We start from the raw sequence: 11327 nt of genomic DNA, 5'->3' as shown, positions 1-11327 counted from the left end.
CCCTCAGAGACTGCTTCGTGCCTGGTAGCAGCGCGCGCAGTGTTTAAGTCAGACGCACGGCTGCGCATGCGCACCCCTGGCCGACTCATTTCCCGCGCAGGAACAAAGCTCCGCCTCTGAGAGAGCCCGCCCCTAAAAGGGGCGTGGAGCCCAGCCAGTGCCGGGTCTGGGAATGACGTACCCCGGAGCCCCGGTCTGTGAAGTGGAGGCGTTTACTTCCGGGGCCCAGAGCTGTTCATTTCCGGAATAAGCCGTCGATGCCGGGCTCGCCGCCTCCTGGTTTGGTGGCGTCGGTCCAGATGAGTTGGCCATGAAGATCACCAGGCAGAAACACGCCAAGAAGCATCTTGGCTTCTTTCGCAACAATTTTGGAGTCCGCGAGCCGTACCAGATCCTGCTGGACGGCACTTTCTGTCAGGCGGCGCTGAGGGGCCGCATCCAGCTGCGGGAGCAGCTGCCCCGCTACCTTACCGGGGAGACGCAGCTGTGTACCACCAGGTGGGCCCGGGCCCGGGGTGCGGACGGGCGTGGTGAGCCCGGGCCTGGGGTGCGGACGGGCGTGGTGGACCCGGGCCCGGGGTGCGGACGGGCGTGGTGGAGCCCGGGCCTGGGGTTCCGACGGGCGTGGTGAGCCCGGGCCCGGGGTGCGGACGGGCGTGGTGAGCCCGGGCCCGGGGTGCGGACGGGCGTGGTGGAGCCCGGGCCTGGGGTGCGGACGGGCGTGGTGGAGCCCGGGCCTGGGGTGCGGACGGGCGTGGTGGAACCCGGGCCCGGGGTGCGGACGGGCGTGGTGGAGCCCGGGCCCGGGGTGCGGACGGGCGTGGTGGAGCCCGGGCCCGGGGTGCGGACGGGCGTGGTGGAGCCCGGGCCCGGGGTGCGGACGGGCGTGGTGGAGCCCGGGCCTGGGGTGCGGACGGGCGTGGTGGGCCCGGGCCCGGGGTGCGGACGGGCGTGGTGGAGCCCGGGCCTGGGGTGCGGACGGGCGTGGTGGAGCCCGGGCCTGGGGTTCCGACGGGCGTGGTGGGCCCGGGCCTGGGGTGCGGACGGGCGTGGTGGAGCCCGGGCCCGGGGTGCGGACGGGCGTGGTGGAACCCGGGCCTGGGGTTCCGACAGGCGTGGTGGGCCCGGGCCCGGGGTGCGGACGGGCGTGGTGGAACCCGGGCCTGGGGTTCCGACGGGCGTGGTGGGCCCGGGCCTGGGGTTCCGACGAGCCCGGTGGAGCCCGGGCCTGGGGTTCTCGCGGGCACACTTGCTCACATAGCCCCGCCCACGACGCGGAGCTGAGGGGGCGCTGGGGACGTCCTGCACATCTGTCCACTGTGGTCCTGTGACACCTTTGACTCCCAGATAAAGAAGTCAAGATTGAAGACTTAAGAAATGTGCACATGTGTTCTCCATGTTGGCAACTGGCCACTAAGGATAAAACTTAGCAGGATAAAATCCCTGCCCAGGACACCTGTGAAGTGCCCCAGTCAGCCTAAAATGGGTGTGTGTTCATCCCCGCCCTAATGTTTCCTCCACTTCATCTACTGGAAAGTACATGTAGGATGGAATAGTGCCGGGGATAGGAGGGAGGAGAGCTTGTAGAAAGTTTCCCAGAGGAGGTATTATTTCATCCTGCTCATTTATTCAGTTGTATGGTGATATTTTGAAGATGTCTTGATCAAATGGAGGTGTAGAATGCCTGGGAAAGAGATTACACTACAAATTACAAAAATGAAAGCAAGGCGTAGGTAGAATGAAGTGAAATCATGAATGACAAGAAATTTGGTGCCTTTTTTTTTTCACTGTAGATTAAGTATACTTATTCTTGCAAAACAAATTAAAATTACAAGTGGCATGCCACTACCATTACTAAAGAGTAGCCAGTTAACATGTACCAGTTAACATATACTCTTATTGCCCATCCATTTCTTTACACACATGCAGTTTGTATTTTTTTTTAGGTGTGCGGTTAGAAATGACTAAGGAGCTTTATTAAAATATTAATGCAGGAGGAGAACATGGAACTGCGAAATAGTAATCCCAGCTACTTAAGAGGCAGAGATCTTACAAGGATTGTGTTTCAAGGTTAGGCCACAGCTAGCAAAAAGTTAGCAAGACCTTATCTTAATAAAGAAGCTGGACATAGTAGCTTGTGCTTGTCATCTCGGCTACATGAAGCTTAAGTAGAAAGATTGCAGTCTAGTTCCACTTGGACAAAAACAAAACAAAACCCAGAAAACAAAAACAACAACAAACCAAGGGAGCCTCTACCTGAAAGATAACAAAAGTAAAATGCCTTGGAGAGAGGGCTCAAGTGCTAGAACTCAGGCCTTGCATACAGCAAGCCTGAGTTCAAACTCCCAGTATTGCCACAAAAATAAAATAATAAAAGCTGGGCGTGTTAGTTTATGCCTATGCTTCATACTACTTGGAAGACTGAAGTAGGAGGTTTTCCATCTAAGGCTTGCCCCAGGGCAAAACCAGATACCCTATTTAAAAAACTCTCAAAGTAGGGCACTTACTAGCAGAAATGAGGCCTGAGTTCAGTCCCTGGGGGGGGGGGGGGGGGGGGAATGTCTTACTATACTTGTTTCTTTATATTTTTGAGTTTGGCATCTATGAATTCAACCAATTGCAGATAGAAAACATTTGAGGAAAAATTGCATTCTTCTATACTAAACTTGTAGAGCCTTTTTGTTTTTTTGCTCTCATTCCCCCCCAATGTAGTAAAATAATGATTACATAACATTTACATCTTGTGAGGTATTGAGAATCCAGAAATGGTTTAAAGTATGTAGGAAAAAATTCATTTCATATCTAGCAGCCCTAGATTTGGTTATCAGTGGGAATCCTAGCACATATCCTCCAACTTACTGGAGAGATGACCATATTTGGTCTACAATATAATAGCTTATAGGAGTGTGAAAAGAGCTAGAAATTATTACCATTTAAAATCATCATGACAGTATGATCTCGGTAGTTTATATCCAAGTAAACTCTTATACATGAGACTAAGAAACATTGGATTATATACAAATGAAATGCAGATTAAAAATAAATTGTGATTGTGTTTAAATAATTTGACACGACAATAATTTTTTTTTCTTTTCTGAATTGAATATATAATGAATGAATACCAAATTGAATTTGAAATAGAAGCTTGTTACATAGTCTGGGCATGAAACCTGTTGTCAAATTGGTAATGTCTCAGTGATAGCATTTAATGCTTGAATTTGGTCATGTTTTGAAATCTCTCAGAATGAAGTGCTCTAAAATAATGGTATTTTTAAGATTATTTGCCTAATTTAATGGGTTATTTTGAAGTTAAAGAAGAATGCATATAAAGCAATTTGTATGCTGCCTGGCGCATAATAAGTGCTCAGTAAATTTCTCTTAGTGCATACATTTTTCAAGTCTTTTAAAAGTATAATGAGGGGCTGGGAAGGTGGCTCAGTGGTAGAGTGCTTGCCTTGCATGCATGAGACCATGGGTTCGATTCCTCAGCACCATATAAGCAGAAAAAGCTGGAAGTGGTGCTGTGGCTCAAGTGGTAGGGTGCTAGTCTTGAGCTGAAGAGCTGAAGGACAATGCCCAGGCCCAGAGTTCAGATACCACAACCGACCCAAAAAAAAAAAAAATGGCTGTCATCAAATTCAAATTATAGTCCTGTACATTGAAAAATCTTGAGTATTTTATTTTACACTTGTGTTATGTAAATGAAAAATATGCTTGTGAATTGCTAATAGCATTTTATTTTCCAGATGTGTGTTGAAGGAGTTAGAAACATTGGGAAAGGACTTATATGGGGCAAAACTCATTGCACAGAAATGCCAGGTTCGAAATTGTCCCCATTTCAAGAACTCAGTGACTGGATCAGAATGTCTGCTTTCCATGGTGGAGGAAGGGAATCCTCACCATTATTTTGTAGCAACCCAGGTAATGTTACTTTCAACACTACAAATCAGTATTTTCTGTGTATTGCTTCACGAGCTATTTATAATCAGAAAAAAGGGTAGGTAGAGTGATTTGTTAGTATTTTGATGTAAAAATTTGAGATCATTAAATTGCAGTCAATAAAAATCAGTTGTTACTTAAGAATTAAGGAAAGACCTGAGAACATAATTATTAGTGTTATTATTATTATTAGCTTATGCTTGATTTACAGGGGAGATTTAATTACTAGGAGTCCACACATGTTTACAGTATATTTTACTCTGTCAGCTGGCTCTGCTTTGTTTATCCCCTTCCCAAAACACCTTCAGCAGGTTCCATTGTTATGTTTTCATAGTTGGAAATGATCAAGTTCAGTTGTATTCAACTTCCTTCTTCTTCCTTGTTTGCCCAGTGTCTTTTAGTTAGTACCTACTTCTCTAACAATCTGTTTCTCTTTTTAAAAACGAGACATTTAAGGCTGGGATGTAGCTCAGTGGCAAAGCGCTTGCCTAGCAAGTGCAACATCCTGGGTTCGATCCCCAGTACCACAAAAGGAAAAGACAAAAAAAAATACAGTTAAAAAAAAGAGAGACATTTATCACTCAATGTGATTATTTGCTTTAAAGTTCTCAAGGGAAGATGAGTAAAGCAAAGATTTTCCTTTTTATATTCATACCTGTTTTTCACTTTCCAATCATATTGTTTCTCAAAAATTCAGGTTTCATGATCATAAAGACTGTAGAACTGGTCTGGAACATTGCAAATTTTAAATGTTTGAGAGACAAAAGACTCTTGGAGATGATGTTAAGAAGTTCACATAAATGTAGGAGTTAGAGATTGAGAGCATGAGACCAGCCCAGGCTAAACGTTAGTGAGACCCCATCTCAACAAACAAGCTAAGTATAGGTGGTCAAGCTAAGTGTGTGTGGGGAGTCATGTCTAATCCACACCAGGAGAACTATTTCCATCCAAGGCTGACCTTAGGCGAAAATAAGAGACCATTGGTAAGTACTGATGGCTCACACCTATAATCCTGGTTGATTGGGAAGAATGTGGTTTTAGGCTAGCCTGGACATTGATGTAAAATGCCTTCTCAGACTTAACAGCTGAGTGCAGTGCCATGTGCCTGTCATCCTAGCGATGTGAGAGCTGAGATGGGGAGGACTGCATTTCCAGATCAGCCTGGGCAGAAAAGTCCACAAAATTGTATCACAGTGGAAGAAGCTGGGTGTGGTGGAGTGAACTTGTCATCCCAGCTACAACAGGAAGTCTAAAATTGACACTTAGAAGTCTAAGCATCTTTCGTAGGCAGGAAACAAAAATAACTGGTACAAAAGGGTCTGGAAGTATGGCTCAACATTAGAGCACCAGCTCAGTAGAAGTAAGACCCTGAATTCAAGCCCCGTACTGAAAAAAAAGGAGTAGGGCTGGGAAGGTGGCTCAGTGGTAGAGCGCTTGGGTTCGATTCCTCAGCACCACATAAGCAAAAAGAAAAAAGCCGGAAGTGGTAGAGTGCTAGCCTTGAGCTGAAGAGCTGACGGACAGTGCGCAGGCCCAGAGTTCAGGCCCCACGACTGGACCTAAAAAAGAAAGAAAAAAAAGGAGTAAGACCCTGTGAAAAATAAGAGCAAAAAGGCTAAAGGTAGCTCAAGTGGTAGAGTTCAAACCTTCAAGCCATCAAAAATTAAGTTTGTGTACAAATAAGATTTGCTCAGGTACACTCAAGGAAAATTGCACAGCAATTTTACACTAAGGTAAGATTGCATTGCAACAAAGCTTAATCTAGAATTTGTCAGCTAATCCCTGCTTTCTATTTCTTCTGACTCTTTTTCTTACCTCTTTCTGAAAAACAGAATAGAAACAAGGGAAACCTCACACATTTGTGTTTATATTAGTTTATAATTCATAGTACCAGAATGTCAATAAGCCCCATTTGCACTGCTGCTCTGAGAGAAAATCTGTGATCTTTTTTTAATATTGCTCTCCTAAAGTTCTTAATTTAAGACATCCTAATTAATGTATTTGAGCCAAATTATCCCATTTTTTCAATAGGATCAGAATTTATCTGTGAAGGTAAAGAAGCAGCCTGGAGTGCCTATCATGTTTATTATTCAGAATACTATAGTCTTGGACAAACCTTCTCCCAAAACAATTGCCTTTGTAAAATCTGTCCAGTCAGGTCAGCTTGTCTCCGTGCTTGACAAACAAAATATCAAGCAGCTCAAAGAGGAGCAAGGTTTAGTGAAAAATCCTGAACAGAGAAGAAGAAAAAAGCGCAAGAAAATAAGTGGCCCCAATCCTCTTAGCTGTTTGAAGAAAAAGAAAAAGGTCCAGGACTCAAAATCACCTGCTTCTGACAAGAAAAGGAAAAGGAAAAGGATCCGCAACAGATCTACCTCAAAAGTACTTTCTGAGAAGCAGAATGCAGAAGGACAATGAAATGAATGGCTTAGATACATTTAAGACTTTCAGATATGAAAAGTGAATTTACTTTTGGGACTGCAAAGAAGTATTTATGATGAAAAACTATAAAGTTATTTTATAAACAATTATAGTCCATATGCTTTTGGTTAAAATTACTTCTAAAATAAAAATCATTTGCTTTAGATGTGATAGAGTTGAATTTTTCTTGTGTTTTGGAGGTTGTTTCTCAGTAAAATTGCCTTGTCTTGTGCCACTCCCCAACATATATAGCTTTAAAAAAATCAAACAGTTCTAGTCAATATAAGCCAATAAAAAGTAAATAAAACTAATATACTATCAAGAACAGAGGGGAAAAAAAACAGTTATAAGCTGGGTTTGGTTGCTCCAGCCTTAATATTAGCTACTTGGGAGTCAGAGATCTGGAGAATCATTTTGAGGTCAGCCTTGACAAAAAGTATGACTTTGTAAAGTCAACCAGGGATTTGGCATGATGGCTTGTGCTTGTCATCTTAGTTACATGAGTAGTATAAGTAGGACAGTCACAGTCCCTGCCAGCCTGATGAGCATAAAGTGAGAACCTATAACCAATGCAGATAGGGCTGGCATAACTCAAGTGGTAGAGCAATCTGTGATTAAATGTATTATTGTACTATCTTGTTAGTTATTTTTTGTGCTGGTCCTGGGGCTTAAACTAAGGGCCTGGGTACCGTTCCTGAGCTCTTTTGCTTAAAACGTGCAGTCTACCACTTGAGCCATAGCTCCACTTCCAGCTTTTTGCTGGTTAATTAGCAATAGTCTCATGAACTTCCTTGCTTGGGCTGACTTCCAACTGCCATCCTCAGATCTCAGCCTACTGGGTAGCTACATTTGCGGACATGAGCCACAAACACTTAGCTCTATCTTGTTGTTCTTGAAGTTAATAACCTCATTTTCTTTTGGCAACTAACTTAAATTTTAGCCACATTTTCCAGTAACACTGTAAAGAGCCCCACTGTAATTTTCAATACAGTCATAGCCATCACCTAATATCAGGTCATCCTACTACTCCTAGATCTGTTCTGTTTTGTTTTGGTTGGTCATGAGGCCTGAACTTGGCCTGGGCGCTGTCCCTCAGCTCTTCAGCTCAAGGCTAGTGTTCTACCACTTGAGCCACAGGGCCACTTCTTGCTTTTTGTGCTTATGTGGTGCTGAGGAATCGAACCCAGGGCCTCATGCATGCAAGGCAAGCGCTCTACTGCTGAGCCACCTTCTCAGCCCTCCTAGATGTTTTTGTGGATTCCTGTATCATCCAGTGTAAAAAAGATTTTCTGCTGAATGTGTTGCTTAACTGTCAACTAGGTACTTGTCCTTATCCAGAGAACTTTATCAAATTAATTTCCTAGAATCTTCATTTTATTCTCTTATTTTCTTGCTGTAGCAGAGCATAGAATATCTAGGAAACACTTGTTGGTCATGGAGCTTGAACTCTGAGCCTGGGTGGGTGCTGTACCTGAGCTTTTCAGCTCAAGGCACTACCACTTCAAGCTCTACCACTTGAGCTACAGTGCTATGTCTGATTTGCTGGTGGTTAATTAGAAATAAGAGTCTCATGGCCTTTCTTGCCTGGGCTGGCTTTGAAACGTGATCCTCAGATCTCAGTCTCCTGAGTAGCTAGGATTACAGGCGTGAGCCACCAGTGCCAGGCTTGGAAACACTTTTTAGACAGTCTCACTATGTAGCTCAGGCTGGTCTCAAAATGATGCTCTTCTTTCCCAGCTGCTGGGATTACAGAAGTATAATAACGAACTATGCCTGAGCTGGCTTTGAAACGTGATCCTCAGATCTCAGCCTTCTGAGTAGGGATTACAGGCATGAGCCACTGGTACCTGGCAGAACAGTGATTTTTAATGAGTTCCACTAGAGTGTCATGATTATATGTGAAGAAAATGATTCTTAGATGTGAGACAATTCAGACAACTATAGAAATGTCATTCTCAGTTGAATTCAGAGCTGCTTCTTGATTTCAAACTGGAATTACAGCTTAATACTTGGGAGTACACATAATGGTTTTATATGGCAAACCATAAGGTAGTGTTTGAATAATAATATCATGTTCTCTTAGATTCTTGACACATTTTTTTTGGAGGGGGGAGAGTCCAGTCGTGGGGCCTGAATTCTGGGCCTGTGCGCTGTCCCTCAGCTCTTCAGCTCAAGGCTAGTGCTCTACCACTTGAGCCACAGCGCCTCTTCCTGCTTTTTTTTTTCTGCGTATGTGGTGCTGAGGAATCGAACCCAGGGCCTCAAGCATGCAAGGCAAGTGCTCTACCACTGAGCCACCTTCCCAGCCCTTGACAAATGTTTTGTTTTTGTTTTTTGGGTCCAGTCGTGGGGCCTGAACTCTGGGCCTGGGCGCTGTCCCTCAGCTTTTCAGCTCAAGGGTAGTGCTCTACCACTTGAGCCACAGCACCACTTCCGGCTTTTTTCTTTTTGCTTATGTGGTGCTGAGGAATCGAACCCAGGACCTCATGCATGCAAGGCAAGGGCTCTACCACTGAGCCACCTTCCCAGCCCTGACAAATGTTTTTAAGAAGACAAAGATACTGGGTGGAAAGTGAATATCTTCACGCAGTTTCTGTGAGGAAAGATATTTTTTTTTTTGTTGTTGGTCGTGGGGCTTGAACTCTGGGCCTGGGCGCTGTCCCTCAGCTCTTCAGCTCAAGGCGAGCGCTCTACCATTTGAGCTACAGCGCCACTTCCGGTTTTTCTGATGGTTTATTGGAGATAGGAGTCTCACGGTCTCTCCTGCCCGGGCTGGCTTTGAACCGCGATTCTCAGATCTCAGCCTCCTGAGTAGCTAGGATTACAGGCGTGAGCCACCAGCGCCCGGCTATGAGGAAAGATATTTGTCAGGAAGGTTAAGAGTTGGGGTTATCTGATCAAATGTCAAAGAGATAAAGCAAATGAAATGTACACTAATGACAGTTACTGAGTGTTTTCTGGTTGCTTATTAATAGTGTCCATGAATTAGAATGGAGAGAAAACTAGTGTTTCTGCAGTAGTTAAAAACTATAAAGTGTATTTTTTTTTTCTGGTCGGTCATGGGGCTTGAACTCTGGGCTTGGGCACTGTCGTTGTGCTCTTCACCTCAAGGTGAGTACTCTACCAGTTGAGCCACAGCACCACTTCCGATTTTCTGGTACTTTATTGAAGATAAGAGTCTTACAGACTTTACTGCCCAAGCTGGCTTTGAATTGTGATCCTCAGATCTCAACCTCCAGAGTAGCTAGGATTACAAGCGTGAGCCACCGGCACCCAGGTTTAAAGGGTATTCTTATATTAAAAATATTTGTGTCTTCCTCATAGAAACTTTAAAAGGTATTGTAGCAAAAGAATCTATATCAGGATACATTCATTGGTGAATGGGAGATGTATGAAAGCAATACTAAACGGTTCTCTTCACAGAATTTGGTGGAGGGAGTCAGAGGATTGGGCATAAGATCATAACTCATAAATTTAGAGGAAATGTTGAAAACTTGATTTAGAGAATAACTAACTACTGGCTATGTTGTGTGTATACAGTTTTGAACTCTGAAAAGTTGCCATTCTGAAAAAAAAGGGGGCTTTTTTGAAGACCTCTTTCATGAACACTCATACTTCTTGTGAAAACAAGTGCTCGCAGTTGTGTTCAAGCAGTATTCAGTATTTTCTACCTCTTTACAGATCTGTAGCCATTTTCATCTCTCAAGCATGTAAATGAAAAGTAAAAGTCATTTCAGCTCAACTTTGGATCTGCAATTTCAAAGATGAAATGATTTCTCCCTATGCAAGACTTAAGGGATTTTTATTTTTATTTTACTGGTTCTGGAACTTGAACTCAGGGCCTGGACTCTGTCTCTGAGCTTGCTTCTTTTGCTCAAGGCTAGCACTCTATCACTTGAGCTATAACTACACCTCTGTGTTTTTGTTTTTGTAGTTTAGTACATACAAGAGTCTCACAGACTTTTCCTCCAGGCTGGCTTGAATCATGACCCTCAGATCTTAGCCTCCTGAGTAGCTAGGATTACAAGTAAGAGCTGCCAACACCTGGCTAGGAGATTGTATTTAACTTGTCTATGCATCTAGGCAAGTTTGCATTCGACAAGGTTTTTTATGTATGGGTTCAGTGAATAGTTTGAATTCTTTTAAATATTTTTAAAACATGCCATTTTATTGTACTATAACTCCTTGACAATTCTTAGTTTAGATGAAAATGGAAAAGCTAGTTGCTTATTCTAACTCAAAATTGTTGGAAAGTCCTGGCTAACCACAAAACATCTTAATTAGGTTCCTAAGTATCCCATAGATAACATTAACTTAGATCTTTATTTCTTTTTTTAATTAAATATATATTTTATTGTAAAGATATTGTACAGAGGGGTTACAATTACATGAGTAAGGTAATAAGTACATTTCCTATCAAGCATTGTTACCCCCTCCTTTGTTTTTCCCCTACCATCCCCACCTCCCCAACTCCTCCCTCCCCTCACCCTGAAGTTGTAAAGTTCATTTTCAACATAGTGTCTTGTACATCTCATTGTTACAATGGGTCAACCTGTATCCTTATTTCAGCATTTTGTTATTTCTCTTCCCCTCCCCAAATTAGAAAAATGTATATACAAGATGCAGGGCACCGGAATCAAATACAGTGAAAACAGGGCTTATACCATGGGGGAAGAACATTCAAAAGAAACCAAAGAAAATCACATAGTACATTATAAGAACATTAAAGACAAGATCTTTAGTTCTTAAACATTCCCACCCAAATATTTCTTCAACAGAAGAATCTGGAAGTTTCCCACTAGAAGTGCATGAAATGACTACTCACACCACTCCCTACCCATTCAAGTTAATAGTTGCTCCAAGATTCTGTCCTGAGCTAATCATGTAACTTTTGCACATCCTTATATACGCATCTTAACCTGCTGATTTCTTCGATTACAACTAGTCAATTTCACCACTTGAGAAAG

General features: G+C 43.4%; 1 protein-coding gene across 1 annotated transcript; it reads left to right on the top strand.

The window, feature by feature from the left end:
• Nucleotides 1-232: 232 nt before the first annotated feature.
• On the top strand, nt 233-6526 carry Utp23 (UTP23 small subunit processome component). Its single transcript, XM_042672993.1, has 3 exons — nt 233-498; nt 3747-3921; nt 5971-6526. Exons 1-3 carry the CDS (start codon nt 311-313, stop codon nt 6355-6357), a joined length of 750 nt encoding a protein of 249 aa, XP_042528927.1. The 5' UTR covers nt 233-310; the 3' UTR covers nt 6358-6526.
• The last annotated feature ends 4801 nt before the right edge of the window (nt 6527-11327 follow it).

Source organism: Dipodomys spectabilis, unplaced genomic scaffold, assembly GCF_019054845.1.
Source record: "Dipodomys spectabilis isolate Male_0828 unplaced genomic scaffold, ASM1905484v1 ptg000783l, whole genome shotgun sequence".
NCBI lineage: Eukaryota > Metazoa > Chordata > Mammalia > Rodentia > Heteromyidae > Dipodomys > Dipodomys spectabilis.
Note: the sequence above shows the minus strand (reverse complement) of the source record. Positions and strands in the feature narration are given on the sequence as shown.